Source organism: Oncorhynchus mykiss, chromosome 25, assembly GCF_057628025.1.
Source record: "Oncorhynchus mykiss isolate SJ-2025 chromosome 25, ASM5762802v1, whole genome shotgun sequence".
NCBI classification, from domain to species: Eukaryota; Metazoa; Chordata; class Actinopteri; order Salmoniformes; family Salmonidae; genus Oncorhynchus; species Oncorhynchus mykiss.
This window is the reverse complement of record NC_143046.1, coordinates 30,574,236-30,601,546: the sequence shown is the minus strand read 5'-3', so window position 1 is coordinate 30,601,546 and position 27,311 is coordinate 30,574,236. Positions and strand designations below refer to the sequence as shown.

The 27,311-nt window shown below is 42.9% G+C and overlaps 2 protein-coding genes and 1 long non-coding RNA gene across 4 annotated transcripts; 1 reads left to right on the top strand and 2 right to left on the bottom strand.

The window, feature by feature from the left end:
* Window positions 1-104: 104 nt before the first annotated feature.
* Window positions 105-2,823, bottom strand: LOC110504971 (ADP/ATP translocase 2). The gene is made up of 4 exons (XM_021583888.3): window positions 2,627-2,823; window positions 983-1,466; window positions 722-862; window positions 105-582 (listed from the first exon to the last, which is right to left on the bottom strand). Exons 1-4 carry the CDS (start codon window positions 2,735-2,737, stop codon window positions 425-427), a joined length of 894 nt encoding a protein of 297 aa, XP_021439563.1. The 5' UTR covers window positions 2,738-2,823; the 3' UTR covers window positions 105-424.
* Window positions 2,824-4,136: 1,313 nt separating this feature from the next.
* On the bottom strand, window positions 4,137-14,344 carry LOC110504970 (solute carrier family 25 member 43). 2 transcript variants are annotated; one of them, XM_021583887.3, is made up of 6 exons: window positions 14,098-14,344; window positions 13,506-13,964; window positions 8,178-8,419; window positions 7,643-7,815; window positions 5,934-6,068; window positions 4,137-5,465 (listed from the first exon to the last, which is right to left on the bottom strand). In XM_021583887.3, exons 2-6 carry the CDS (start codon window positions 13,775-13,777, stop codon window positions 5,262-5,264), a joined length of 1,026 nt encoding a protein of 341 aa, XP_021439562.3. In that variant the 5' UTR covers window positions 13,778-13,964; window positions 14,098-14,344; the 3' UTR covers window positions 4,137-5,261. The 2 variants fall into 2 exon arrangements, with proteins under 2 accessions (XP_021439562.3, XP_036825500.2); XM_036969605.2 differs by having other exon boundaries at window positions 13,506-14,340.
* LOC110504972 (uncharacterized) lies at window positions 7,221-18,198 on the top strand. Its single transcript, XR_002470667.3, has 4 exons — window positions 7,221-7,331; window positions 10,911-11,032; window positions 11,812-11,969; window positions 15,273-18,198. It is a non-coding gene; the product is annotated as an uncharacterized LOC110504972 (long non-coding RNA).
* Window positions 18,199-27,311: the final 9,113 nt, after the last annotated feature.

Sequence of the window (27,311 nt, the reverse complement as noted above, 5' to 3'; positions counted from 1 at the left end):
AGCTGGCTCTCAAGAGAAACCACACTGAAGGGAAGCCAGGAGAATCACTACACACCATTCAGGGTTACAGACAGGCTACCTCCAGACACAAAGTAAAAAGTTAATTGTAGGTTCATTCAGTAGGTTGCCTTTATTGTTACAGTATTGACTAAATAAAAAACAGACCAAATCTGGATGAAACAGGTTGATATTTAAAGATCTGGCTTAGTTACCTTTGTTTTATGGGAATGACATTCTGGTGAGGGGGCAAACAAAACAAACATTGGGCCAATTAAAAAGTGCAGAACCGATTTTCCCAGTACAACTAGCACCGACATACTAGTTGGTCCCTATAAACAAGGTGGAATTTGACCGTCCTTCCAACTGTACAAGATATGTTACAGTTTAAACATCTCACAACATTTACGGTGGACATAAAAACAGTTTAGAGGACCTTCTTCAACTCATCGTACAAAACTAGCACAAAGGCACCACCCATGCCTCGGAGAACGTTGGACCAGGCTCCTTTGAAGAAGGCCTTGCCACCCTCATCCCTCGCGATCTTCTTCCAGCAGTCAATGGTGCCAGTGTACATGATGTCACCTGCAAAACACATGGAAAATAGGTCATACCTCTGCCGAATGTATGAATGGTACGCACAAGATGTAGCTCAATGTTGTGGATAGCGTGACTGAATACACAACATAACAAAACTGACAAGTGTTCAAAAGTTTACAATTACCTCCTTTGCGCCCAGACTGCATCATCATGCGACGACGGACGGTATCAAAGGGGTACGATGTAAGACCAGCGACTGCAGTCACCGACTGCGCGATGGCCCAGCTGACAAGGATGCTGGCGTTCTTTGGATCTGGCAGCATGCCTACAGAGAAAAAACAAGAGGATTAAAGTAGGCTCTAACATTCTTTGAAACAGTCACTTGCAGATCCTCTACTCAAATATGATGATTGAGGCCTGTGCTCAGAGGAGCCCATGGACTCACCCTTGGCTGTGTCATAGACGCCAAAGTAAGAAGCTCTGTAGATGATGATGCCCTGGACAGACACAGAGAAGCCCTGGTACAGGCCCTTCAGACCGTCAGCCTTGTAGATCTTCTTCAAGCAGTCACCCAGGCCATTGAACTCACGCCCAGCACCGGCCTTACCGACATCAGCAGCCAGTCGGGTTCTGGCGAAGTCGAGGGGGTACACAAAACACAGGGAGGTGGCTCCAGCAGCACCGCCAGAGGCCAGGTTACCAGCGAAGTACCTCCAGAACTGTTTCTTGTCCACACCATCCAGGAAGATTTGCTTGTATTTGTCCTTGAATGCAAAGTTGAGGGCCTGGGTGGGGAAGTATCTGATGACGTTGGCCAAGTTCCCTCTCCAGAACGACAGGAAGCCCTGCTCCTTGGGGATACGGACGACGCAATCCATGATGCCCTTGTACTGCTTGTCAACGGTGATCTGTTTACTAGCATGTTGCACCTGTAATCAAAAAGACAAATCAAAATCCCACTCCTGCTTATACTATACATTTACGAAATATAAAACATTTAAAGAGAAAAGGAAACTGTTTAATGTCAAATATGTCAAAAGGCGTAGCTATATGGGGAGTTCAACACGTTGTGTGCCCTTCAATCATTGCACAATGTTCTTGACAACTACCAACTAAATAAACAAAGACAAGTAGCCAACACCCCTGATGATGCTTCTCATGGTAAAGAACATGGGCAAACAAAATGTTTTGTCACATGCACCAGAGCCGCAGCTAAATGTTTTACAGGGTCACCCCTGGAGCAAATGAGGTTTAAGTGCATTGCTCAAGGGCACGCCAGATCTTTCACCGGCTCGGGTTTTAGAAGAAGCGACTTTCCGATTACTGGTTCAACACTAACCGCTTGGCTACCTGCCACCTCTAGGGCAAGCTCCAATCAAATTCCCTCGGGCAACATTGTGGTTACCGGTACATGGATAGAAGTTGCTAAAATCAAGAAACTAGTCAGCACCAATCACATCTCGCCTTTCAACATTCACAATGCAGAAGGACCCGCCTCCGCACGAGTTTTGTGCTCGCTAGGCCTCAGTTCACACAGGATGAAGCCTCCGTTTGTTGCGACCTTGGCAATTTCTAGGGCCTAGTAACTACCAGCTGCGCCATATTTGATGACAATGGGCAAGGACACACATTTGAGTTGTAGGGATGACAATGATCATAAAAACGAACACGGTGTCTTTTACAAGTCAACGTAACTTCCATGGTTGCGAAATAGTCCTTAGCAAAAAGCAAGCGTCAAGCTAGTTAAGCCAAATACCAAGACACCGGTTTACTACTGAACTGACAGTCTCAAGTGATCTCACCGCACGCGAAGAGGGACCAAAATGGAAAGGTCACTCGCATCTTCGCAACGCACCAATGTCATTAGCCAAGTTAACGTTAGGAGCTCGCTAACTAGTTAACTTAATGTCAATGTCACTAATAACATTAACGTTTGATATATTATTTATTATAACTGACAATTGATACATCTGTTTGATCTAAATGGGTATTGCATTGTATTTCAAAGGAGACGGTGATCTTGAGAGAAACTGCAGAGTCAAGGGCTAACATCAGTACATTACATTTCTGAAAAGCCAGTCAAACTCACCTGAAGAAGCAGCTTGATTCTTTCAATAGGGGCTACAGCTGTTTTGGAGATGGCAGCGGAAATACCACCAGCCAAGAAGTCCTTGCCGAACGAGATGACGGTCTCATTCATTTTCGGTTGTTATCGAGGACGTTGTTACACGGAAACCTTCCCGTTCAACAAAAGGACTGCTGGGGTATACCGGCTCAGTCGAAATGGCCGATCCATTTAGTTGAGAGAGGATTTAATACCACTGTGTTCGCGAGACAAAACGGGAGCTGGAAGACGGCATGCCATTGGTGCGCTAGTGGATTTAGTAGGCGGAAACCTATTTTAATGATTGTACCCTCGCCTGAAAGATTTGTCCGGTCTTCGTGAATTTGAATTAAACTGCGTTGTTGGCCTCTGCTCCAAAGTATTTCAAAATAAACATTTAATATCATTCATGAAAATTTGGCCTATAATAATACACGTGATAAAAGTTGTATCCAAATTTTAAAATATTACTTTTTATTTTCATGTCATTCAATAGGTTCTAGGTGCAGTACGCCTATATGGTTGATGGGGAGTGAATAACACTCATCAAACCTTGCTTATGCCTTACCAACTTTAGGTTGAGTTCTGGACCCAAGGTCATGTGAAAAGCATGGCAGCTTGGAGCAGCTGAAACTCCTGTCTACTATGTGTTAATCATCAGCTGTGAGAGCCAGAGGACACTTAGATACAGGGGGAAAAGGTCATCCCATTCACTACCAGGTTAAAATGTCCTTGACTCTGCAGTTCCTCAAAATTCCTTTTAGATAAAATGCCATGGTCAAGCAGATCTGATATGCTATATTATGACATTGACACAACTTATCTTACAAATCTTATCTTATACAAAGTGACAATGATAGTCAGTCCTGTGATCAAACTTCCTTGTGACAAAAAAAAAAAAAGCATCAGCTCCTCAAATATCCATTACATCTTTTGGGAAAATGAAATGCTGCTGTCTACAGGCTTACTGTAATAAGGTGGTGGGGTCAGCTCGCACTGGGGGAACAGTAGCTGATCAGGTTAGTCACCGGCCTTGGGTATTCTCTGTAGGGTGCACCTCTTAGAGCCTTTGAGATAGAAATCCTGAAGGAGAGAACCACATGTGTATACCCATTCTGTAATCAACATTTCCATCAGAGACATTCTTCTGAATGTAGTGTCCTCCCAAATATGATACTGAGGGAGATATTGCTCCATTAATTTCCTTTGTATAAGCGTAACGGATGTGAAAAGGCTAGCTAGTTAGCGGTGGTGCGCGCTAAATAGCGTTTCAATCAGTGACGTCTCTTGCTCTGCAAGGGCTGCAGCTTTTGTGGAGCGATGGGTAACGATGATGCTTCGTGGGTGACTGTTGTTGATGTGTGCAGAGGGTCCCTGGTTCGCGCCCGGGTATGGGCGAGGGGACGGTCTAAAGTTATACTGTTACATAAGTACAAATGGAATTTGTGTTGTCATCCATACATTGTCAACCCATGTTCAGGAGAGCCACACCACCTTGCTTAGCAAAGGAATTTATTTGTCCATTACAATGACTGTTCAAGTAAAATTTACTTCAATGATTCTGAATCATCTCAATCTAAAATCATTAATTATACATTTGCATAGTTTCATCCATCAAATGTATTACATACCGTATACACGTAATCTTAAAGGGGAATGGAAACACTTTAGGAGTTAGTTACAGTGAACTGGCATTCTAAAGCCTAGTGTTTCCTTTCCCCTTTAATTCTCAGTGACACTGAAGTGCTTCAGTTACAATTTTATTGCTAGGATCACAACGATACAGTATGTGCTATGAAAGTTAGCAACTGATTAATGGCTTCGACTCAGATACCTGTGTGAATAATTACATAACTACCTATCATAATTTAAACAGTCATCAAAATAAGCCCTATAATCAATAAAGGAAACCTTAAGGCACATAAATATGATATACCCAAGTCTGTTAAAATAGTCGTTACTACATTACAAATACAATGAAAAAAAACATTCATTTGCTTTGTAAGATAATTCCATTTTATAAACAGGTTTGTGCTTTGTGTTCCTCTTCATGGCCATTACGTAAGGCCAAGACCATTGTTAGAACCAGGTCAGCGCCGTAACATTTAAAAATTGTAATTTAGCAGACGCTGTTATCAAGAGCAATTAGGGTTACGTGCCAAGCTCAATGGCACATCAGCAGCTCAGGGATTCAAACCAGCAACCTTTCGCTTAATGTCCCAAAGCTCTTAGCCTCTAGGCTACCTGCAGCCCATAAGCATGAATAAACTGTAGTAATAACACAGAACTGTCAAAAAACTATCATAAAAAAAATACTTTAAACTCTGAATGAGGAATTGATGAACAAACAGTTAAAGTTTTTTCCCATGTGTTAAGTATTGAAGTGCAATTCTTATGATTGCATTGCAACTTTCAAATATCAATGGATCTACCTCTGATTCTGAAATGGTTGCTAATACACAAACACAAAGCTGTAAAAGACCTGACATCAACCAAATAGTCATCTTCAAAGCATTGAAGCATTCCAACAAATATTCCTGACTCCTTTCCATCATCATTCAGACACGTTCCTGTACTAATGATCATCATCCCTTTCAGAAATATTTTTGATCCACCAGTTTTACCAGCGACTTCCTTGCTGTGACTGAAAACTCCTATTCTTCAGGTACCGTTTCACCTCTTCTACCTCAGTGGGGCCCATGCTCTGGTCCACTCCTGGTGCCAACTTATAGCTCAATGGAGACACAATGTACCCGTTGCGGTACAGACAGACCTGCTTGCACATCTCAAAGCAGCTGAAGAGAAGCCCAAAGTAAGGGACAATCTAAGGAGGAAAAACAGGGAAGATGTCAGTGGGCTCAATAGCTTTTGAAGTGTCTCTGTATAAAATATGAAGAGGTACGTTAGAATCTGCCCTGGTAGTAGGGCCTGGTTGTAATTATCTTGTCCACAATTTCATTGTTAGACTGTTCATGTGAGGAGATTTTACACCAGTAAACCAAACAACTTCACTGCCATCGTGAAAAGCCATTTGGAGATGAAAAATGAGCGCAGTGCATGCCGTTCCAGAAACAGTCCCGCGGCAGCCAACTTGTAATATCCCGTTTGTGAATTACCCACAAAGCATCTCTCCCTCGGTTTGATATAGGTGTGTTGGCTGTATATTACCATCTCTACAGCAGATGGGACAGAGGAGGACTAGTAGAGGGGTGAGGGTTAGAGCACAATAAATCAGTACGATAATAGGCTAATGGAAAAATAAATAATGGGAACATGACTTAGGTTGTCATACCTTGATCATGTTGGCTGTGATGCCACTCCACAGTGTCAGGATGCCCTTGTTTCTGATCACCTGCCTGAAGCAGTCCAGCATTCCAGTGAAGTGGACATCGGCCCCACCGTAATGCGGGAGCCGAGGATTCTGGGCCTGGCAATAAACGAGGACAAAAATTCCTGATTAGAGGAGTTATGACACTTCATTATGTAATGAGAGCGTTTTACAGTTAGACCAGTTACGTGGAAAGTGACCCCGGAGAGCACCAATATAAATACATTTAGGATCAATAAATGACAGATATTTGGAACCAACTCATAAAAGGGTCAGTGCTATTCGGAATCTTTGGGACATCCCTACCCCTTTAACTTAACCATTTTAGATGTAAACTTCAATTGAAGTTGACATTGAAAATGGTATGGGTAAGGTTTATGGTACGGATGTCCCAAGGATCCCAGATAGCACTGACCTTCATAAAAGTGTGTGTGTGTGTGTGTGTGATTCAAGTAGTAAGAGACTATGGAATGAATGGAATTATTCCATGAATGGAAATTTCTCAAATGTTTGATAATTGCGCAAACTGACCAGGGATCTGTGCTAAGGGACATTTGTAACTTGGATGTCACATGACTCAATATTTTGATATAAGCAAATGAACTGAGCAAATGTGGGTGTGGTCTCAGGCAGTATTCTCACCGGATGTCCATATCTGCACATCCCAAAAACAAAATGTTCTCTCGCTTTGTCAAGCATTAACCACTTAACTGGCTCCGCATTGGATGCATTCTCATTGTAGAGGGCACTCCAATCCAAGAGAAGAACCTTCCCCCAAAGACAACACAGTCCCAGTCCCAGGGCCTTTACAGATGTCAAATTCTGAGTTTGTTAAGGAAATGCTATACTGGCTTCTGAGTGAAACAATAACTGCATCCATGCCTCAAGCAAACTCCTTTAAAAACATTCTCGCTTATGGGTTGTGTTATGTTTCTACTTGACACTTCTTATTTTGCCCTAATCATCAGATAGACTTCTATGCAACATGTGAATAGAAATTATTTGTGGCTGAAGCGTTAGATTCATTTGAATACATGTAGTTGTGTTGGTTCTGTATGTCTGAAACTAGGCAGAGGGGATTAAGGAGAGGTTCAGTTTGTTTTATTGGCTTCTCAATTAGGAGTGTGCTTGTCCACTGTGTGATAGCTACCAGCTATATTTAGAGAACGTATCTATATTGCAGGCAGACCCTGAACAGTGTTCACATTCCCAGCTGCCGGAGCACCTTGAGGTCACTAATAACACGTTGATGAAAACGGATGTAGTATTCTGTCCTTCATAAAAGTCCTACTGAACCCTCTTATACATAGAGAGAAGGCCACGCGAGGAGAGACATTAACTTATACTTGGGCTCAAACTATGGTAACGTACATTTCAATAACTATTGTAAGTTATTGTTTATAAAGTGTACAAAGAAACTGTCTTCCTAATCTTATCTTAGAAACTTTGAAAGTGTAATTATATTTTTGGGATCATTTCTAAGCTTCTATGTTGCATTTTGTTTATAAAGTTTTTAAAAACAGATGCACTCAAGGGCTATTTTTTTAAGGACAAGTGTTTTACTAACCAGTATGTACCGGTAAGAGGTACCAGTACAAATGTGTACAAATCCGCCACCTTATGGACAAATGTGGTATTACCAATCTGGTTACATCTCATAAAATGGCCCTTACCTGCATTTTCCTTTTCACAGTTTCAAAGGGGTAGGAGAAGGTTTGAGCTTTTCCTGCCGCTAAGCAGCCATTTATGAAGTTCTGTAGTGGTGTGAACCGGAATTGGGGCTCCCGCCACAGCTTATCCAAGTTGACGTAGACTGCATAGCAACCAATGGAGAAGGGAAACGCACCTGTAGAAGAATAGATCCACAGTTGCTAGCCATGCCCCATAGAACAACCTAAATAAACTCTTGAAATAAATATTATTTGTTTGGCTGTTCCAAATGTAAAAACAATGAAAACTCAAGAGGTCGTAAGAGGGGCAAAGGGTGTTTCACAACTAAGCAGACTCCGGACACTTTATATAGTTATACCAGCGTTTCCCAAACTAAAAAGCTTGAGGAGTTGATTATTTGAATCAGTTCTGTAGTACTAGGACAAAAAACATACACCCCTGAAGGTCCCCGTGACCGATTTTGGGAAACGTTGAGTTATACTGAATCATTGTGTGGGAACATCTTTCTCCACATTTCTGTAGTATACAGATGTGTACCTAGGACTGTGAGAGAGAATCCACTGTAGAGTGTTCGAAGGCCTTCGGTCTGGTATATCTTGGAGAGTGTGTGGACCACCCCCCTGTATGTGGGCTCTCTGCAGTTCTGAGCTATGAGGCGAGTCTCTGCCACCTCCAGAGGGTACGTGGCCAGTGCAGCACTTACACCAGCTAGCCCACCAGCCAAAATTGCCCTCCACTGAGAGATGTAGCCCAATTCATCCATGTGGAGGTGGACGATACTGGAAAGCCAAAAAACAGAGGTCAACGTTTTGGTTCTAAATAATTTTGATCTTGAAAATGTATTTACTTTAATCAATGCTTGTGATGCAGGTATAGCCAGTGAATATATGTATGATTATGGCTTTATGTTTATTAATACGATACTTCCAGAAATTATAGAAATAAGTAACTGTGTTACATAACTGTAACAGAGCATCCATTTCAAGAACAGCTTTAATATTTCATTGAGAGTAAACACACTATGCAAATATCACATTCTCCATTGAGAATCCACCATAACACAGAATATTAAAGACGTTCTCTAACGATTTGTGAACATTTACTATTGAAAAGCGATATTCCAAGTATAAATACAGTAATATACACACTTAAGGGTAAAAACTAGTTCTGAGCTCCCCCCTTGTGCCATGTCATATGTGCCTTTTGTTAACACCTGATTTACTGAACCTCTACAGGATTGGTGGGTCCCCCACGGGACGGTTGAGCTAACGTAAGCTAATGCGATTAGCATGAGGTTGTAAGTAACAAGAACATTTCCCAGGACAAAGACATATCTGATATGGGCAGAAAGCTTACATTTTTGATGATCTAACTGCACTGTCCAATTTACAGTAGCTATTACAGTGAACAAATACCATGCCATTGTTTGAGGAGAGTACACAGTTAGGAACTTGAAGTTATTAATAAACCAATTAGGCACATTTGGGCAGTCTTGATACAACATTTTGAACAGACATGGTTCATTGGATCAGTCTAAAACGTTGCACACACTGCTGCCATTTAGTGGCCAAAATCTAAATTGCGACCTGGCCTGGAATAATACATTATGGCTTCCCTTGATATTATCTTTTACCAGTTCTAATGTGTTATATTCTACTACATTAATTTCACATTTCCACAAACTTTAGTGTTTCCTTTCAAATGGAATCAAGAATATGCATATCCTTGCTTTAGGTCCTGAGCTACAGGCAGTTAGATTTGGGTATGTCAAGTGGAATGGTCAAGTGGGATTACACAACTAAAACCAGCGTGTTTTTCTCTGAAGTGACACCATAGTTGGCTGAGTTTTCAGAACCATCTGATTAGTCAAGAATAGAAGGAATCTAAAAACAGCGGAAGTGAGTTGGATTTAATAACTATAATGCTCCACGGTGGATCAACAATAATACCGGTTCACAGATGTGTTAATTTCAAACTATGTCTAGCTAAGTAATCATATAATCTATCGGTCTTTGCAAATACAGAACCAGCCTAAAGTTGACACCTACTCATTCAAGGGTTTTTATTTGTACTATTTTCTACATTGTAGAATAATAATGAAGACATCAAAACTATGAAATAACACATATAGAATCATGTACTAACCCAAAAAAGTGTTAAACATATCAAAATATATTTAATATTCTTCAAAATAGCCACCCTTTGCCTTGATGACAGCTTTGCACACTTGGCACTCTCAACCAGCTTCACCTGGAATGCTTTTCCAACAGTCTTGAAGGGGTTCCCACATATGCTGAGTACTTGGATGCTTTTCCTTCACTCTGCGGTCCAACTCAACCCAAACCATCTCAATTGGGTTGAGGGACTGTGGAGGCCAGGTCATCTGACGCAGCATTCCACCACTCTCCTTCTTGGTCAAATAGCCCTTACACAGCCTGGAGGTGTGTTTTGGGTCATTGTCCTGTTGAAAAACAAATGATAGTCCCACGAAGCACTTACCAGGTGGGATGGCGTATCACTGCAGAATGCTGTGGTAGCCATGCTGGTTAAGTGTGCCTTGAATTCTAAATAAATAACTGACGGTGTGGCGGTGCTTTGCTGGTAACACTATCACACCTCCTCCTCCATGCTTCACAGTGGGAACCACACATGCAGAGATCATCCATTCACCTACTCTGCATCCCAAAGACATGGCGGTTGGAACCAAAAATCTCAAATTTGTACTCAAATTTGTACTCATCAGACCAAAGGACAGATTTCCACCAGTCTAATGTCCATTGCTCATGTCTCTTGGCCCAAGCAAGTCTCTTCTTATGTGTCCCTTAGTAGTGGTGAATCAGACCATGAAGTCCTGATTCACACAGTCTCCTCTGAACAGTTGATGTTGAGATGTCTGTGACTACCTCATGAAGCTAGTTGAGAGAATGCCAAGAGTGTGCAAAGCTGGCATTAAGGCAGTGTGGCTACTTTGAAGAATCTCAAATATATTTTCATTTGTTCAACACTTTGGTTACTACATGATTCCATGTGTTATTTCTGTTACTTCTGTATTATTCTACAATGTAGAATATAGTAAAAATAAAGAAAAACCCTGGAAACCCTGGTACTGCATGTAAACCCAGTAAAATGACGCGCTCACTTTTTCTTTGTCCCAAGCCCTTATCAGCCTGGTTGATTAATGTTAGCTAGATATCATGGTAATTGCACTGATTTCAGTTACAATTTCTATAAGGATTTTACATGATCAGACACTTTCTTTTTTTTTTTAAGGTGGAGGCTGTCCCACAAATCAATGGTTGTGCGAAGTTGCTGGATATTGGATGGGAACTGGAATATGCTATAAACACATCAATCCAGAGCATCCCAAACTTGCTCAATGGGTGACATGTCTGGTGAGTTTGCAGGCCATGGAAGAACTGGGACATTTTCAGCTGATAAATTCTTTAAAAATGACATTGGAGGCAGCTTATGGTAGAGAAATGAACATTCAATTCTCTGGTAACAGCTCTAGGGGACATTCCTGCATTCGGCATGCCAATTGCACAAAACTTGACACATGTGGCATTGTGTTCTGTGACAAAACTGCACATTTTAGAGTGGCCTTTTATGATCATGCTGTATAGTCAGCTTCTTGATTTGCCACTCCTGTCAGGCAGATGGATTATCTTGGCAAGAGAGAAATGCTCACTACCAGGGTTGTAAACTAATTTGTGCACAACATTTGAGAAAAATAAGCTTTTTGTGAGTATAGAAAATGTTGCTCATGAAACCAACACTTTACATGTTGCATTTATATTTTTGTTCAGTATACTGCAGGGCAGCCAATTTTTGAAGAAAGCTTGGAGTGAGATTTGATAAGTGAACTTCATTGCCCCCTGACACAATTCCTAGACCAGGGACTTTTATTTTACTTTACTGTTTTAAAGCAAATTTCCTGCAATTCTATGTATTTTGACATGGCTTAGGCTATGACCAGGGTGGAAAAGTAGGTGTATCATGATGCTTTGAACATTAAATGAACACTCAAAGTAGACCGCTTTGTTACATCAAGATTTTGGAGGAATGAAATGTAAAGTATGCTAATATTTTTTAGGTGGTTTGACACTTTATACATACAGTAATGAAATTAGATTGGCAAATGCTAGAAACAGGGATTGATCTCTGTTGTCAGGTGGAAGAAAGCTGTATGAGACACGTGCCAGGGGACTGACACGTGCCAGGGGACTGTCACCACTATACCAAGGCTCTGCACAGGACATATTAATGGTTGATGGCAGATGGTAACCAAACTATAGATTGCAGTCGTCTTGTCCATAGACTGCATTCGAGGTAAGGACACAAACACTGTAATTTGGGTGGAATCCCTTTTTAAAATAGTTCTGGAAAAAAATCCTGCTGGCTCCCCAGGAGGGTTGTCCTTCCCTGATCCATGTTTCCCAAGTGCTGGGTGTTTGAAAATGTTCTTGTTATAAACATTTCTCAAGATCACCCAACCTTCAAGAAAAATCAAATCAATATTCAGGTGGTTTATGCCTACTATAGTAGTTGAAGATCTTTGCTATCATTTTACTCTACATAGACAAAATATGATGCATTTGAGTTGTGAATCCCCCTACCATCTCTGCTTTGCATTTGCATAATACTAAAAATTTCAAGTTATATTTAATTCCTGTAGCATTTAATATCCAATGGCCTTTGTATGATTTAGTCAAAACTGTCCATTAATGCATTTTTGAAGCGATATCCTCATAATTCATTTTCAAAGAAACAAGTAGGGATATCAGATTTCAAATGTGGTTATGCTGGCAAAAATAGGGAAGAAATTGAATAATAAATTAAGTGTTGGAAATAAGAGCCGTGTTCTTGCTGACAAGCACAGTAATTACCCTATATTTTATCCCTTTGTTAAGAATGAGAATTGTTCCACTGATCAGAACTCTACCCAAATTGTTTTATTTATTGTACCCCCTCTATAATAAAATGTACACATCTAGGTTTACAATCTAACAAAAGTATTTCCATAGTTACAAATCAGGTCACCCTACCAAACGTCCCTGCTAAAACATGCTGTAGGTCTGTCTGCTGCTTTTTCGTTGTCACAGCCTAAATGCCAATCACCAAACAAGGGGACTAATGGGTGGATTAGGGTGGATTAAATCGACTTTAGAACATGCTGTCAAAAGGCTGTAATTCTGCAATAGGGACGGGAGTAATAGCAACCTAATTTTGCTGACAACATTGTTCATAAAACAACGCTACCGAATTTGACATTATTATAAACTCAGTGGAAAACGTTCTCTCCATTCAACTCCACTCTAATCTTATTTTGAGGGGCGTTTCTTTAAAACGCGAATCCAATCCCCTTTATCCTTCACATAACTAGACCAATCATATGCTTCAATGTTCCGCGGCAAGACAGGACATTGAGATTCCATTCGTGATTTTAAATTGTAGGCGCTTCGGATTTCAAAACGATTTGGAACACAGTTGAAAGTTAAAGCGCTGACAACACAATGGACTAATAAAAGCTGTACATTTCAATGCGTAAGATAAGGTGTGCCGTGAGAGCGTAAGAGGATCAAATGCGTGTGTCTCAGCTAGTTCTAACGCAGGGGTGGGCAACTCTAGTCCTCAGGGCCTGATTGGTGTCCTACTTTTTCTCCACCACCTAGCAAACACAGCTGAATAATCAAGTCCTAAAACTGAAGATACTGATTGTTTGAGTCAGGTGTGTTGGCTGGGGGAAAAACGGACACCAATCGGGCCCCTGAGGACTGGAATTGCCTACACCTGCTCTAACGTTATAGATAGTTGTCTAAAATAAACGTATCATAACTCAGAAACACTCATTCATTATTTACTCACTGTTTGTATGTTGCCAAATGGACGGCGCTGTAAGGAAACAGGCGGAGACAGGAGACGAGGTTTCCCTTCCAAAATCCCCGTAGGCCTTCATTCTGGTAGACGACAAGAAAGCTGTGCAGAAAGCCTTTTTTACAGTGAAATGTGCCTACTTGACTCTTGATTTTCACCAACTCCAGAGGCGACGTGACAGTTTTACTGAAAACTCCAGCAAAACCAACGCACATAAAGCCCTGAGAACGTGTCAGTCTGTCATCTGGTTTAACTGTTGCCATTACTCTAGCTCTGTATGTAACCGACTTCCCCAGCCGATTCTACTATCTCATCCGTAGATTGTCTGTAGGACCAGCAGCACCGCTTGTTTATCTAAGGCCAACTGAAAACAAGACCCAGTGGCACCGTCATCCGCAATTCTGATTCCTGTCACGTTGGTCTGAGGGGAGGCGGTACTGAGGGTTTTGTCTAGAAGGGATAAAGCTTTGTTAAATTGGACTTTTCATATCAGGTTAATGAGAGTTTACGCAGAAGGTTATGAGAATTAAGTTACGATTAGTAAAAGGTGTGGTGTTAACTAAAATGCAAAAAACTAACATACTTTTTACATCACATTTGACAAAAGCTGTATTCTGTCTCGCAACCAGACATGGCCGATACTGAATGCACTGGGCAGGCGTGGGGACATCAAGGTTCTCTTCCAGGGAAAAGCTTGTCCTCTGGTGGCTATTTAGTGTATTAACGTTTTTATTTTTTATTTAATCAACTAGGCAAGACAAACAAATGTACCTCGAAGTAGAGCGTTTGACATGACGGCCTGCACATGCGCAGTTTGGCGCGTGACGAACGTTAGACCCGATGACGTGTTTCTACGCAGGAGTTTCGCTCGCCAACATTGCCATGACATCGCCTACAAGCGTGATGGGGGATTTATATTGTAGAAGCAGTTTTAGCTTATGTTCAAACTGTACTGTCTTTGACTTTACTATATTGTATAATGAAAAAAAGGTACGAGCACCTAGTAGTTAGGTCATAGGCTTATTTATAAATTATTAACTTATGTTACAGCCTCCTATGCATGAGTAATGACCCCAATTGCCTCAAAAAGATCTGTCAAGCTAAGAGGTTCATAGATTTAACTATCTTCTTAATAATAATTCAAGGATGTTTTGTGTTTATTGAAATTAGCCACAAACTCCATTGTTCACCGGATACAAATAGTTAATGAAGTCGTTCAGCTTCCACCAATGATCTGTTATTACAAGCATTACACTTATTGTAAAGACCACTAGGGGGTAGTCTAAGCCCAGTAACTTTATGCAGTGGTAAATCTAAATCAAATCAAATCCATTTTTTTTGTTGTCGCATACACATATTTAGCAGATGTTATTGCGGAAATGCTTGTGTTCCTAGCTCTAACAGTGCAGTAATATCGAACAATACCTAACAATACACACAAATCTTAAAAGTAAAATTATGGAATTAAGAAATATAGAAATGTTAGGACGATCAATGTCGGAGTCCGGAGTATAATTTTTTTAATTAAAATAATAATAATATATACATATATACAAATATACAGTACCAGTCAAAAGTTTGGACACACCTACTCATTCAGGAATTATTATTTGGGTTTAGGTAGGAATGCATTGAATTAAGGGTGAAAAGGGATTCAAATGTGAATGACATACGTTGTCATATTTATTTTGAAACATTTACAAATTAGCCATACATGCATCCCCTCCTCTCATCAATTCCTTCTCTCCTATCTTGTAGTTCCTTTCCTGTTAAGGCCCATGTTTGTTTTCTGCCTGTGTCTGCCTGCTTGGAGCACCTCCCTCCCCTGCTGGGCTGACAACCTCAGCTGCCTGTGAAGAGCCACCTCCTGTCTGTGGCCACTTGGCTCATTCACAAAGGCTACTGGAATAACAGAGCCCTCCAGAGGAAATGACAGCCTGTTCAAAAGAGGTTTCTCCCCCCTTCTCGATCCTCCTCGCTCTGGGGCTTCACCGGGGGTGGGGGAGGGTGTGGGTGGGTGGGTGAGGTTTTACCACTAAATGCTGAGCTACTGATCTTGATGAAAATGGGGGAAAAGAGGATTGGCCTAGATTATGAATGATCAATTAATTAAAATGTTTCACTCGTTCATATTTCTATGGAAACTTTGTAGACTTAAATATAACAAGATAACAAGTCACCAAAGGCATTTCTAAAGTTAACACAACACTTTTTATATCTACATGCAGTAAATGCCTTTGAAAGAGATAGGAGTCAGGCTTAAAGTAATTGAACACTCTAATAACGTCTAGGCGTGTGAAGGCGCTCGGTTTCAGAAGACTCCTCTTAACTCTGTCACCGTTCTCAAATTGAAGAATGTCAGAGTGGGAATGAGAATTTTCCCTGGCTGCAAGAGCAATAAAAGACCCAGTGTTTTCTTTGAAAGTGCTAGGAAAGACCCCTTTGATCTCACTGTCATATGCATACGGTTCCTAATACAAGATAATGAGCTGGACAGCTTGAAAGATAGGTGGTGTGAAGTGTGCACGCGTGTGTGCTGCATCTTATCAGTTAGTGCCTGAGCGATTTAACAAGACCCCCAAGGTATGTGTTGCCACACGATCTACGCTGTCTGAACCTCAGTGTCAACTGTCCCCTTCAATCACAACGTCATCACCCACAGCCCTTTGTTTGAGACAGGAATAGAGCACTGGCTCTATCCTGTACCCTCCTGCTTGCCCAGCTTTCTCCCTGAATAGGTATTTCCTCCCCTCTGAGGCGCGGGAGCCGTCAGCCTTTCTTTCTCCACCGTCTCCACGTCCAAGGGCCTGATATATAGCAGCAGGAGGAGGCTGGGTGGGGAATTGACATGCCATGCATGTCACACGCAAATGTACTCTTGATGTTCCACGTTGAAGTGGGAGTGCTGGAGGAACTGCAACTGTGGTTTGGAATGTTGCTGGGGAAATATACTGGGCTGTAGGGGGCACCTGTGACCAGCGCTCGTGCAAACAGACTTGGGTTCCCCCTTCTCCTCACAGACTGGTGTCAGGCCCAGAGACTACTGCAATACAGTTCCCGCCTCATTATCATGTACAGGCACATCACAGGCCTGTGTTGGGAAGGGAGGGTGGGAAAGGGAGGATGGGGGGTGGGGGCGGAGGGGTGTGGTGGGGGATGAAATAGCGGGAGAGATGAGGGATAAGCATAACCCAGGCACTGTGTCAACACCTCCGGCCTACAGTAGAGAGACTCAGGACACACTCTGACCCACTTCACAGGAAGGAGAGAGAGTTGTTATGCACAGAAGCCCACTTTTAAATGAATGGTTTCAGAAATGGGTTAACTGTGAAAGCTTACCATTGATTGTTAGCAATGACCCACACACCACTGCAATTCAGTTGTGATTAATGAAGTGTTCTTCATCTTTTTTACTGCATACTACAAATTCAGATACAGGATATTTTACATCAGCCAGTGGATATTAATATATATACAAAGTATACAGTCGAAGTCAGAAGTTTACATCCACTTAGGTTGGAGTCATTAAAACTCGTTGTTCAACCACTCCACAAACTTCTTGTAAACAAACTATAGTTTTGGCAAGTCGGTTAGGACATCTACATTGGGCATGACACAAGTCATTTTTCCAACAATTGTTTACAGACAGATTATTTCACTTATAATTCACTGTATCACAATTCCAGTGGGTCAGAGGTTCACATATATTTAGTTGACTGTGCCTTTAAACAGTTTGTAAAAATTATGCCATGGCTTTAGAAGCTTCTGAGAGGCTAATTGACATAATTTGAGTCAATTGGAGGTGTGCCTGTGGATGTATTTCAAGTTTTACCTTTAAACTCAGTGCCTCTTTGCTTGTCATCATGGGAAAATCGAAAGAAATCAGCAAAAGAATTGTAGACCGCCACAAGTCTGTTTCATCCTTGGGAGCAATTTCCAAATGCCTGAAGGTACCACATTCATCTGTACAAACAATAGTACGCAAGTATAAACACCATGGGACCACGCAGCTGTCACAACGCTCAGGAAGGAGACGCGTTCTGTCTAATAGAGATGAATGTCCTTTAGTGCGAAAAGTGCTAATCAATCCCAAAACAACAGCAAAGGACCTTGTGAAGATGCTGGAGGAAACAGGTACAAAAGTGTCTATATCCATAGTAAAACGAGTCCTATATCGACATAACCTGAAAGGCCGCTCAGCTAGGAAGAAGTCACTGCTGCAAAACCGCCACAAAGCCAGACTACGGTTTGGAACTGCACGTGGAGACAAAGATCATACTTTTTGGAAAAATGTCCTCTGGTCTGATGAAACCAAAAATATAACTGTTTGGGCAAAATTCACCCAATTTATAGTGGGAGGCTACCCGAAACGTTTGACCCAAGTTAAACAATTTAAAGGCAATGCTACCAAATACTAATTGAGTATATGTAAACTTCTGACTCACTGGGAATGTAATGAAAGAAATTTCAAGCTGAAATAAATTATTCCCTCTACTATTATTCTGACATTTCACATCCTTAAAATAAAGTGGTGATCCTAACTGAACCAAGACTTACTTTTTTGCTATGATTAAATGTCAGGAATTGTGAAAACTGAGTTTAATTGTAGTTGGCTAAGGTGTATGGAAACTTCCGACTTCAACTGTAATAGCTTTTCAAAATAAAATAAAACCTTGGCTGACTTTCCTGAATGTTTTGTTTTATTTTGTTTTGGTAACATTCAATGAGAAATTACATGTCAAACAGTGTATCCCTCTCCTGGTTGAAACATGAGTCCATTTGCCTATTAAGCAAAACATTTATTTTTGAAGAATACTAGATATTATGTATTACTGTGTATCACACTACACGCTGAGACTTGGCTGTGTCTTCAAGGATGCAGGTGAAGGAGTAGCCCATTGTCTGTCTGTCAGGAGGAGGCTGGGTAGGGGGAGAGCTAACAGCTCTGGGCTCCCCCTGGCAGCTGGTGTCCTATCTTCACATGTACGACCAATAAATCAATATCAAATCTAAGGAACAGGAAGCCAGATGGCCTGCCCCCCAGACCTCCTCGACCTAGCAGGTCAGAGCCCTCTCAGAACCACCATGGCTACTGTACAACCGGCCCATGGAAGCAAGCCCTTTGAAGGCATAGACATTCAACAAGGATCCCATGAATAACTAAAGGGGACAAATAAGCTGTTACGACTCTTGTCAAATCAGCGTTTGTGTTTCCATCCACATCAAAGGCTCAGGCCTGTTTGATGTTCAGCCCCACACCTTGATCCATCCCACGGACAGGTAGAGATAGGAGGAGTAGTCTATTGAGAAGATGGGGGCCTTGTGGTGTCTCCACAGCTCTGGCCAAAGGGCAGTTGACCCAGACGAGGGGTCTGGCGGTGCCTCTCTTTCCCTAGGGTGCAATTGGCCCCCTTATACTTACCTCAAGCTATGTAAGGCTGTCCTGTTGAGTACATACAGTTTAAGTCAGAAGTTTACATACACTTAGGTTGGAATCATTAAAACTTTTTTTTCAACCACTCCACAAATGTCTTGTTAACGAACTATAGTTATTACTTTGTGCATGAAACAAGTAATTTTTTCAACAATTGTTTACAGACAGATTATTTCACTTATCACAATTCCAGTGAATCAGAAGTTTACATACACTAAGTTGACTGTGCCTTTAAACAGCTTGGAAAATTCAAGAAAATGACGTCATGGCTTTGGAAGCTTCTGACATCATTTGAGTTAATTGGAGGTGTACCTGTGGATGTATTTCAAGGCATACCTTCAAACTCAGTGTCTCTTCACTTGTCATAATGGGAAAATCAAAAGAAATCAGCCAAGACCTCAGAAAAGAAATTGTAGACCTCCACAAGTCTGGTTCATTCTTGGGAGCAATTTCCAAACGCATGAAGGGACCATGTTCATCTGTACAAACAATAGTACGCAAGTATAAACACCATGGGACCACGCAGCCATCATACCGCTCAGGAAGGAGACACGTTCTGTCTCCAAGAGATGAGCGTACTTTGGTGCGAAAAGTGCAAATCAATCCCAGAACAACAGCAAAGGACCTTGTGAAGATGCTGGAGGAAACAGGTACAAAAGTATCTACAGTATATACATAGTAAAACAAGTCCTATATCGACATAACCTGAAAGGCCGCTCAGCAAGGAGGAAGCCACTGCTCCAAAACCACCATAAAAAAGCCAGACTATGGTTTACAACTGCACATGGGGACAAAGATCGTACTTTTTGGAGAAATGTCCTCTGGTTTAATGAAACAAAAATAGAACTGTTTGGCCATAATGACCATCGTTATGATTGGAGGAAAAAGGGGGAGGCTTGCAAGCTGAATAACACCATCCCAACCGTGAAGCACGGGGGTGGAAGCATCATGTTGTGGGGGTGCTTTGCTGCAGGAGGGACTGGTGCACTTCACAAAATAGATGGCATCATTAGGGAGGAAAATTATGTGGATATATTGAAGCAACATCTCAAGACATCAGGTAAAGTTTGGTTGCAAATGGGTCTTCCAAATGGACAATGACCCCAAGCATACTTCCAAAGTTGTGGCAAATTGGCTTAAGGACAACAAAGTCAAGGTATTGGAGTAGCCATCACAAAGCCCTGACCTCAATCCCATAGAAAATGTGTGGGCAGAACTGAAAAAGCGTGTGCGAGCAAGGAGGCCTACAAACCTGACTCGGTTCCACCAGCTCTTTCAGGAGGAATGGGCCAAAATCTACTCAACTTATTGTGGGAAGCTTGTGGAAGGCTGCCTGAAACCTTTGACCCAAGTTAAACAATTTAAAGGCAATGATACCAAATACTAATTGAGTGCATGTGAACTTCTGTTCTAGTGGGAATGTGATGAAATAAATAAATAAAAGCTGAAATAAATCATTCTCTCTACTATTATTCTGACATTTCACATTCTTAAAATAAAGTGGTGATCCTAACTGACCTAAAACAGGGAATTTTTTACTAGGATTAAATGTCAGGAATTGTGAAGATCTGAGTTTAAATGTATTTGGCTGAGATGTATGTAAACTTCTGACTTCAACTGTACATGCCTTTGTAGATGCCATATTCAGACGAGCTATGTATCCACAGCTCTCATTTGACTGTGCAGCCAATACTTTTATACTAAATTAATAAGGTACCCTACTCTTTGCCCGTCTGATACTCAGTCATCATGACAACTCAATCAATCAGCAGATGTCACAGAGTGCTTATACAGAAACCCAACTTAAAACCCCAAAGAGCAAGCGTTGCAGATGTAAAAGCACGGTGGTTAGGAAAACCTCCCTAGAAGAGCAGGAACCTAGGAAGAAACCCAAAGAGAATCCATGCTCTGAGGGGTGGCCAGTCCTATTCTGGTTGTGCCGGGTGGAGAGTATAACAGTACATGGACATTAAGGCCAGAATGTTCTTTAAGATATTCAAATATTCATAGATGACCAGCAGGGTCAAATAATAATCACAGTGGTGATAGAGGGTGTAACAGGTATTTGTATTTATTATGGATCCTCATTAGCTGCTGCTAATACAGTAGCTACTCTTCCTGGGGTCCAGCAAAATTAAGGCAGTTTATACAATTTTAAAAACATTACAATACATTCACAGATTTCACAACACACTGTGTGCCCTCAGGCCCCTACTCCACCACTACCACAGGTCAGCACCTCACTAGTAAATGTCAGTTGGCTTTTCATAGCCGAGCATTCAGAGGTCGAGACAGCAGGTGCAGTAGAGAGAGAGAGAGGGAGAGAGAGAGTCAAAACAACTGGCTTCTTTGAACCTTTCATTCATTTAGCGGAGATAGTGGAGAGGGTATAGGCTGCGGGGGTGGGAGGAGGAGGGTCGTCGATGAGGTCACCTTCCTAAACGCATCCCCCAGACTCATCTTGATTTCTGTGTAAGTCAGTCAGGTTAAACAGTAGTTTGATTGAATGGTTGTTCACAGGCCAGTGCGAAATTCCAGCTCTATTGCAATGTGTGAGCAGGGAGGAGGGGTCTTCCCTGGCCTTTGTGTGGACCAAAGTCTGAGTGTGCAGTCCCCATTGTTAGAGCTTGACCGCCCAGCCCCTCAGACTCTCCCCAACCTGCTTGAGCAGCGTGACCATTTCCTTCATCCAGGGCAGGGCTAGGTCGTGACTTTGGTCACAAGTCCTCCCTGTCTGACTGTGCTGTCTGCACGCCAATAAATACATGCAACGTTAGCCAGATGGACTGTTGTGACCTTACTGGGAAAAAGTAACTATTTAAATCCTTGTAAGACTGAGGAGAAGAGGTATGAACACAGGTACTGGTCAAGTAATATGGATAACTTGGATGCTTTTCTAAAAGCATTTCGGAGGTCAACCACTGACAGGATGACCTTAACGGTTTAATAAACCTGTTTGTCATGACTTAAATGGTTGAATACCTCTTGGGTCAATAGGTCCCAGGAGTGAGACAGCGGATTCTGCACGGTCAAAGATGCGAGACATGTCATGTCACAGGCCCTAGTAGTACTAATAGAGTGTAAAATATACAACCAGACTTACCAGTCAAAGATAACCTCTCAGATAACACTAATAATAGACCCAGCTATTAGGCTGAGAAAGGTAATTGTTAGAAAACAGCACCCCTCACTGGCTAACTCTGTCCTTAGGCAGGGGCTGCCTACCTTATCCAGGCAAGCCCTTGATATTGATAAGAGGATGAAAGTCCAAAGTGCCACCAGGAGCAGCGTGGGCAGTTCAGGTCAACACAGTGCTGTGAGGGAGGCTGTCTTGAGAAGGGAGGAGGGAAGGAGGAGAGGGATATTGCCCGAACAATCCCCCTGGGCCTTTGATCTCTGAGAGGCTGATAAGGGGTTACAGAGTGTCATACTGGGCGGACGAGCAGAGCGACACGGCAGGTACAAACAAGCGCTCTGAGGGCTCTGACGACAGCAAACAATTACATAGGTCAGACTGTTGGGTTGGTTACTGGTCAAATTCAGGAGATGGAGGTTTTACACAACTTTCTCTCTCATAATACACAATCTGTGTGACGGTAAACTCTTTAGGGGCTCTATGCACTAAAAGGATTATGGTTAAACAGTGTGCAAAGTAGAAATAAAAATAATGGGGTGCAAAGGAACAAAATAAATAAATAAATTAAATACAGTTGGGAAAGAGGTAGTTGTTTGGGCTAAATTATAGGTGGGCTGTGTACAGGTGCAGTAATCTGTGAGCTGCTCTGACAGTTGGTGCTTAAAGCTAGTGAGGGAGATAAGTGTTTCCAGTTTCAGAGATTTTTGTAGTTCGTTCCAGTCATTGGCAGCAGAGAACTGGAAGGAGAGGCGGCCAAAGAAAGAATTGGTTTTGGGGGTGACTAGAGAGATATACCTGCTGGAGCGTGTGCTACAGGTGGGGGATGCTATGGTGACCAGCGAGCTGAGATAAGGGGGGACTTTACCTAGCAGGGTCTTGTAGATGACATGGAGCCAGTGGGTTTGGCGACGAGTATGAAGCGAGGGCCAGCCAACGAGAGCGTACAGGTCGCAATGGTGGGTAGTATATGGGGCTTTGGTGACAAAACGGATTGCACTGTGATAGACTGCATCCAATTTGTTGAGTAGGGTTTTGGAGGCTATTTTGTAAATGACATCGCCAAAGTCGAGGATTGGTAGGATGGTCAGTTTTACAAGGGTATGTTTGGCAGCATGAGTGAAGGATGCTTTGTTGCGAAATAGGAAGCCAATTCTAGATTTAACTTTGGATTCGAGATGTTTGATATGGGTCTGGAAGGAGAGTTTACAGTCTAACCAGACACCTAAGTATTTGTAGTTGTCCACGTATTCTAAGTCAGAGCCGTCCAGAGTAGTGATGTTGGACAGGCGGGTAGGTGCAGGTAGCGATCGGTTGAAGAGCATGCATTTAGTTTTACTTGTATTTAAGAGCAATTGGAGGCCACGGAAGGAGAGTTGTATGGCATTGAAGCTTGCCTGGAGGGTTGTTAACACAGTGTCCAAAGAAGGGCCGGAAGTATACAGAATGGTGTCGTCTGCGTAGAGGTGGATCAGAGACTCACCAGCAGCAAGAGCGACCTCATTGATGTATACAGAGAAGAGAGTCGGTCCAAGAATTGAACCCTGTGGCACCCCCATAGAGACTGCCAGAGGTCCGGACAGCAGACCCTCCGATTTGACACACTGAACTCTATCAGAGAAGTAGTTGGTGAACCAGGCGAGGCAATCATTTGAGAAACCAAGGCTGTCGAGTCTGCCGATGAGGATGTGGTGATTGACAGAGTCGAAAGCCTTGGCCAGATCAATGAATACGGCTGCACAGTAATGTTTCTTATCGATGGCGGTTAAGATATCGTTTAGGACCTTGAGCGTGGCTGAGGTGCACCCATGACCAGCTCTGAAACCAGATTGCATAGCAGAGAAGGTATGGTGAGATTCGAAATGGTCGGTAATCTGTTTGTTGACTTGGCTTTCGAAGACCTTAGAAAGGCATGGTAGGATAGATATAGGTCTGTAGCAGTTTGGGTCAAGAGTGAGAGGGGGATGACCGCAGCTGCTTTCCAATCTTTGGGAATCTCAGACGACACGAAAGAGAGGTTGAACAGGCTAGTAATAGGGGTGGCAACAATTTCGGCAGATAATTTTAGAAAGAAAGGGTCCAGATTGTCTAGCCCGGCTGATTTGTAGGGGTCCAGATTTTGCAGCTCTTTCAGAACATCAGCTGAATGGATTTGGGAGAAGGAGAAATGGGGAAGGCTTGGGCGAGTTGCTGTTGGGGGTGCAGTGCTGTTGACCGGGGTAGGAGTAGCCAGGTGGAAAGCATGGCCAGCCGTAGAAAAATGCTTATTGAAATTCTCAATTATGGTGGATTTATCAGTGGTGACAGTGTTTCCTATCTTCACTGCAGTGCAGTGGGCAGCTGGGAGGAGGTGTTCTTAAATGAAGTAGACAACAAAAAAAACGATATGGAGGATTTTTAAAAAGAAAAAGGAAAAGAAGGAGCCGACTCCACACACCACGAGTCTGTTGAAACGACTCCACACACCACGAGTCTGTTGAAACGACTCCACACACCACGAGTCTGTTGAAACGACTCCACACACCACGAGTCTGTTGAAACGACTCCACACACCACGAGTCTGTTGAAACGACTCCACACACCACGAGTCTGTTGAAACGACGCCACACACCACGAGTCTGTTGAAACGACTCCACACACCACGAGTCTGTTGAAACGACTCCACACACCACGAGTCTGTTGAAACGACTCCACACACCACGAGTCTGTTGAAACGACTCCACACACCACGAGTCTGTTGAAACGACTCCACACACCACGAGTCTGTTGAAACGACTCCACACACCACGAGTCTGTTGAAATGACTCCTCACACCACGAGTCTGTTGAAACAACTCCACACACCACGAGTCTGTTGAAACGACGCCACACACCACGAGTCTGTTGAAACGACTCCACACACCACGAGTCTGTTGAAACGACTCCACACACCACGAGTCTGTTGAAACGACTCCACACACCACGAGTCTGTTGAAACGACTCCACACACCACGAGTCTGTTGAAACGACTCCACACACCACGAGTCTGTTGAAACGACTCCACACACCACGAGTCTGTTGAAACGACTCCACACACCACGAGTCTGTTGAAACGACGCCACACACCACGAGTCTGTTGAAACGACTCCACACACCACGAGTCTGTTGAAACGACGCCACACACCACGAGTCTGTTGAAACGACTCCTCACACCACGAGTCTGTTGAAACGACGCCACACACCACGAGTCTGTTGAAACGACTCCACACACCACGAGTCTGTTGAAACGACTCCTCACACCACGAGTCTGTTGAAACGACGCCACACACCACGAGTCTGTTGAAACGACGCCACACACCACGAGTCTGTTGAAATGACTCCTCACACCACGAGTCTGTTGAAACGACTCCACACACCACAAGTCTGTTGAAACGACTCCACACACCACGAGTCTGTTGAAACGACTCCACACACCACGAGTCTGTTGAAACCACTCCACACACCACGAGTCTGTTGAAACCACTCCACACACCACGAGTCTGTTGAAACCACTCCACACACCACGAGTCTGTTGAAGGGACACTTGAATGTCACAGTATGTACACGGGGGGTTGCCCTCTGTAGTCTCTATGTGGTCATTGATTTAAATCAAATAAAATTGTATTTGTCACGTGCACCGAATACAACAGGTATTTAACGACTGCATAGGGCTATGTTTTGGATGACTGGCTGCGAATGTTTATTGAATTGTTTTATTTCTGCCTTTTCTATTCCAGACATTCTGAAATTCACTAAAGCATCCCATGTATGTAACTTTAGTCTTTCACTTTTCAATGACTGTAGATCTTACAGTGAAATGCTTACTTACGAGCCCTTAACCAACAATGCAGTTTCAGAAATAATAAAACATTTACTAAATAAACAATTAAACAATAAACAATTTACATAACAATAACGAGGCTATATACAGGGCTCAATGTGCGGGGGAACAGGTTAATCAAGGTCATTTGTAAAGTGACTATGCATAGATAATAAACAGCGAGTAGCAGCAGTGTAAAAACAAGGGGGGTGGGGTGTTCAATGTAATAGGTGGCCATTTAGGTGGCCATTTGATTAGTTTAGATGTTCAGCAGTCTTATGGCTTGGGGGTAGAAGATGTTAAGGAGCCTTTCGGTCCTAGACTTGGTTCTCCGGTATGCTTGCCGTGCGGTAGCAGAGAGAACAGTCTTTGATTTGGGTGACTGGAGTCTTTAACAATTTTTGGGGACTTTCTCTGACACCGCCTAGTGTATAGGTCCTGGATATCAGGAAGCTTGGCCCCAGTGATGTACTGGGCCGTGCACACTAACCTCTGTAGCACCTTCCGGTCAGATGCTGAGCAGTTGCCATACCAGGCAGTAATGCAACCGGTCAGGACTCTCTCGATGGTGCAGCTGTAGAACTTTTTGAGGATCTAGGGACACATGCTAAATCTTTCTCCTGTGGAGGAAAGGGGTGTTGTTGTGCCCTCTTCACAACTATCTTAGTGTGTTTGGACCATGATAGTTTGTTGGTGATGTGGACACCAAGGAACTTGAAACTCTAGACCCGCTCCACTTCAGTCCCGTTGATGTTAATGGGGGCCTGTTCGGCCCTCCTTTTCCTATAGTCCACGATCAGCTCCTTTGTCTTGCTCACATTGAGAGAGATGTTGTTGTCTTGGCACCACACTGCCAGGTCTCTGACCTTTTTATAGGCTGTTTCATCGTAGTCAGTGATCAGGCCTACCGTTGTTGTGTCGTCAGCAAACTTAATGATGGTGTTGGAGTCGTGCTTGGCCACTCGGTCGTGGGTGAACAGGGAGTATAGGAGGGTACTAAGCACGCACCCCTGAGGGGCCCCAGTGTTGAGGATCAGCGTGGCATTTAGGGCCTGCATGTGGAGGCCAGACAGAGCCTGGGGTTGGGAGTGCAAGCTGTGGTCTAAAACAAATGCCTTGCTGTCTAGCCCAGTGGTAGGTTCTGTTTGGTGAGGGAGGGGGGGGGGGGGGCAGGACCGGGAGGAGGACTGCGGGTTAATTCCCCCCCCAGGCAATAGTTAAGCAATAGAGTGATATTCATTACACCTGCGCCTTGGTCTGTGTGTGTGTGTGTGTGTCTGTGTGCAGACGCAGGCCCAGGTCATATTTTTAAATGGGTCACTTGTTTTAAGTCATTGGGATATCCTCCTCTGTGTAAAACAGCCATCACTCACCTTATATCCTCTTCTTTCCT

Excerpts from the sequence above, each read along its gene's own strand:
- LOC110504970 (XM_021583887.3), bottom strand. The coding sequence starts at position 13,777 with ATGGCAACAGTTAAACCAGATGACAGACTGACACGTTCTCAGGGCTTT. Across the intron at positions 8,420-13,505 it reads CATTTGGCAACATACAAACA|TATCGTCCACCTCCACATGG; the intron begins GTGAGTAAATAA and ends TTGGCTTTCCAG. Across the intron at positions 6,069-7,642 it reads CTGTGAAAAGGAAAATGCAG|GCCCAGAATCCTCGGCTCCC; the intron begins GTAAGGGCCATT and ends GTTTATTGCCAG.
- LOC110504971 (XM_021583888.3), bottom strand. The coding sequence starts at position 2,737 with ATGAATGAGACCGTCATCTCGTTCGGCAAGGACTTCTTGGCTGGTGGT. Across the intron at positions 1,467-2,626 it reads GAATCAAGCTGCTTCTTCAG|GTGCAACATGCTAGTAAACA; the intron begins GTGAGTTTGACT and ends TTTTGATTACAG. Across the intron at positions 863-982 it reads CGTCTATGACACAGCCAAGG|GCATGCTGCCAGATCCAAAG; the intron begins GTGAGTCCATGG and ends TTTTCTCTGTAG.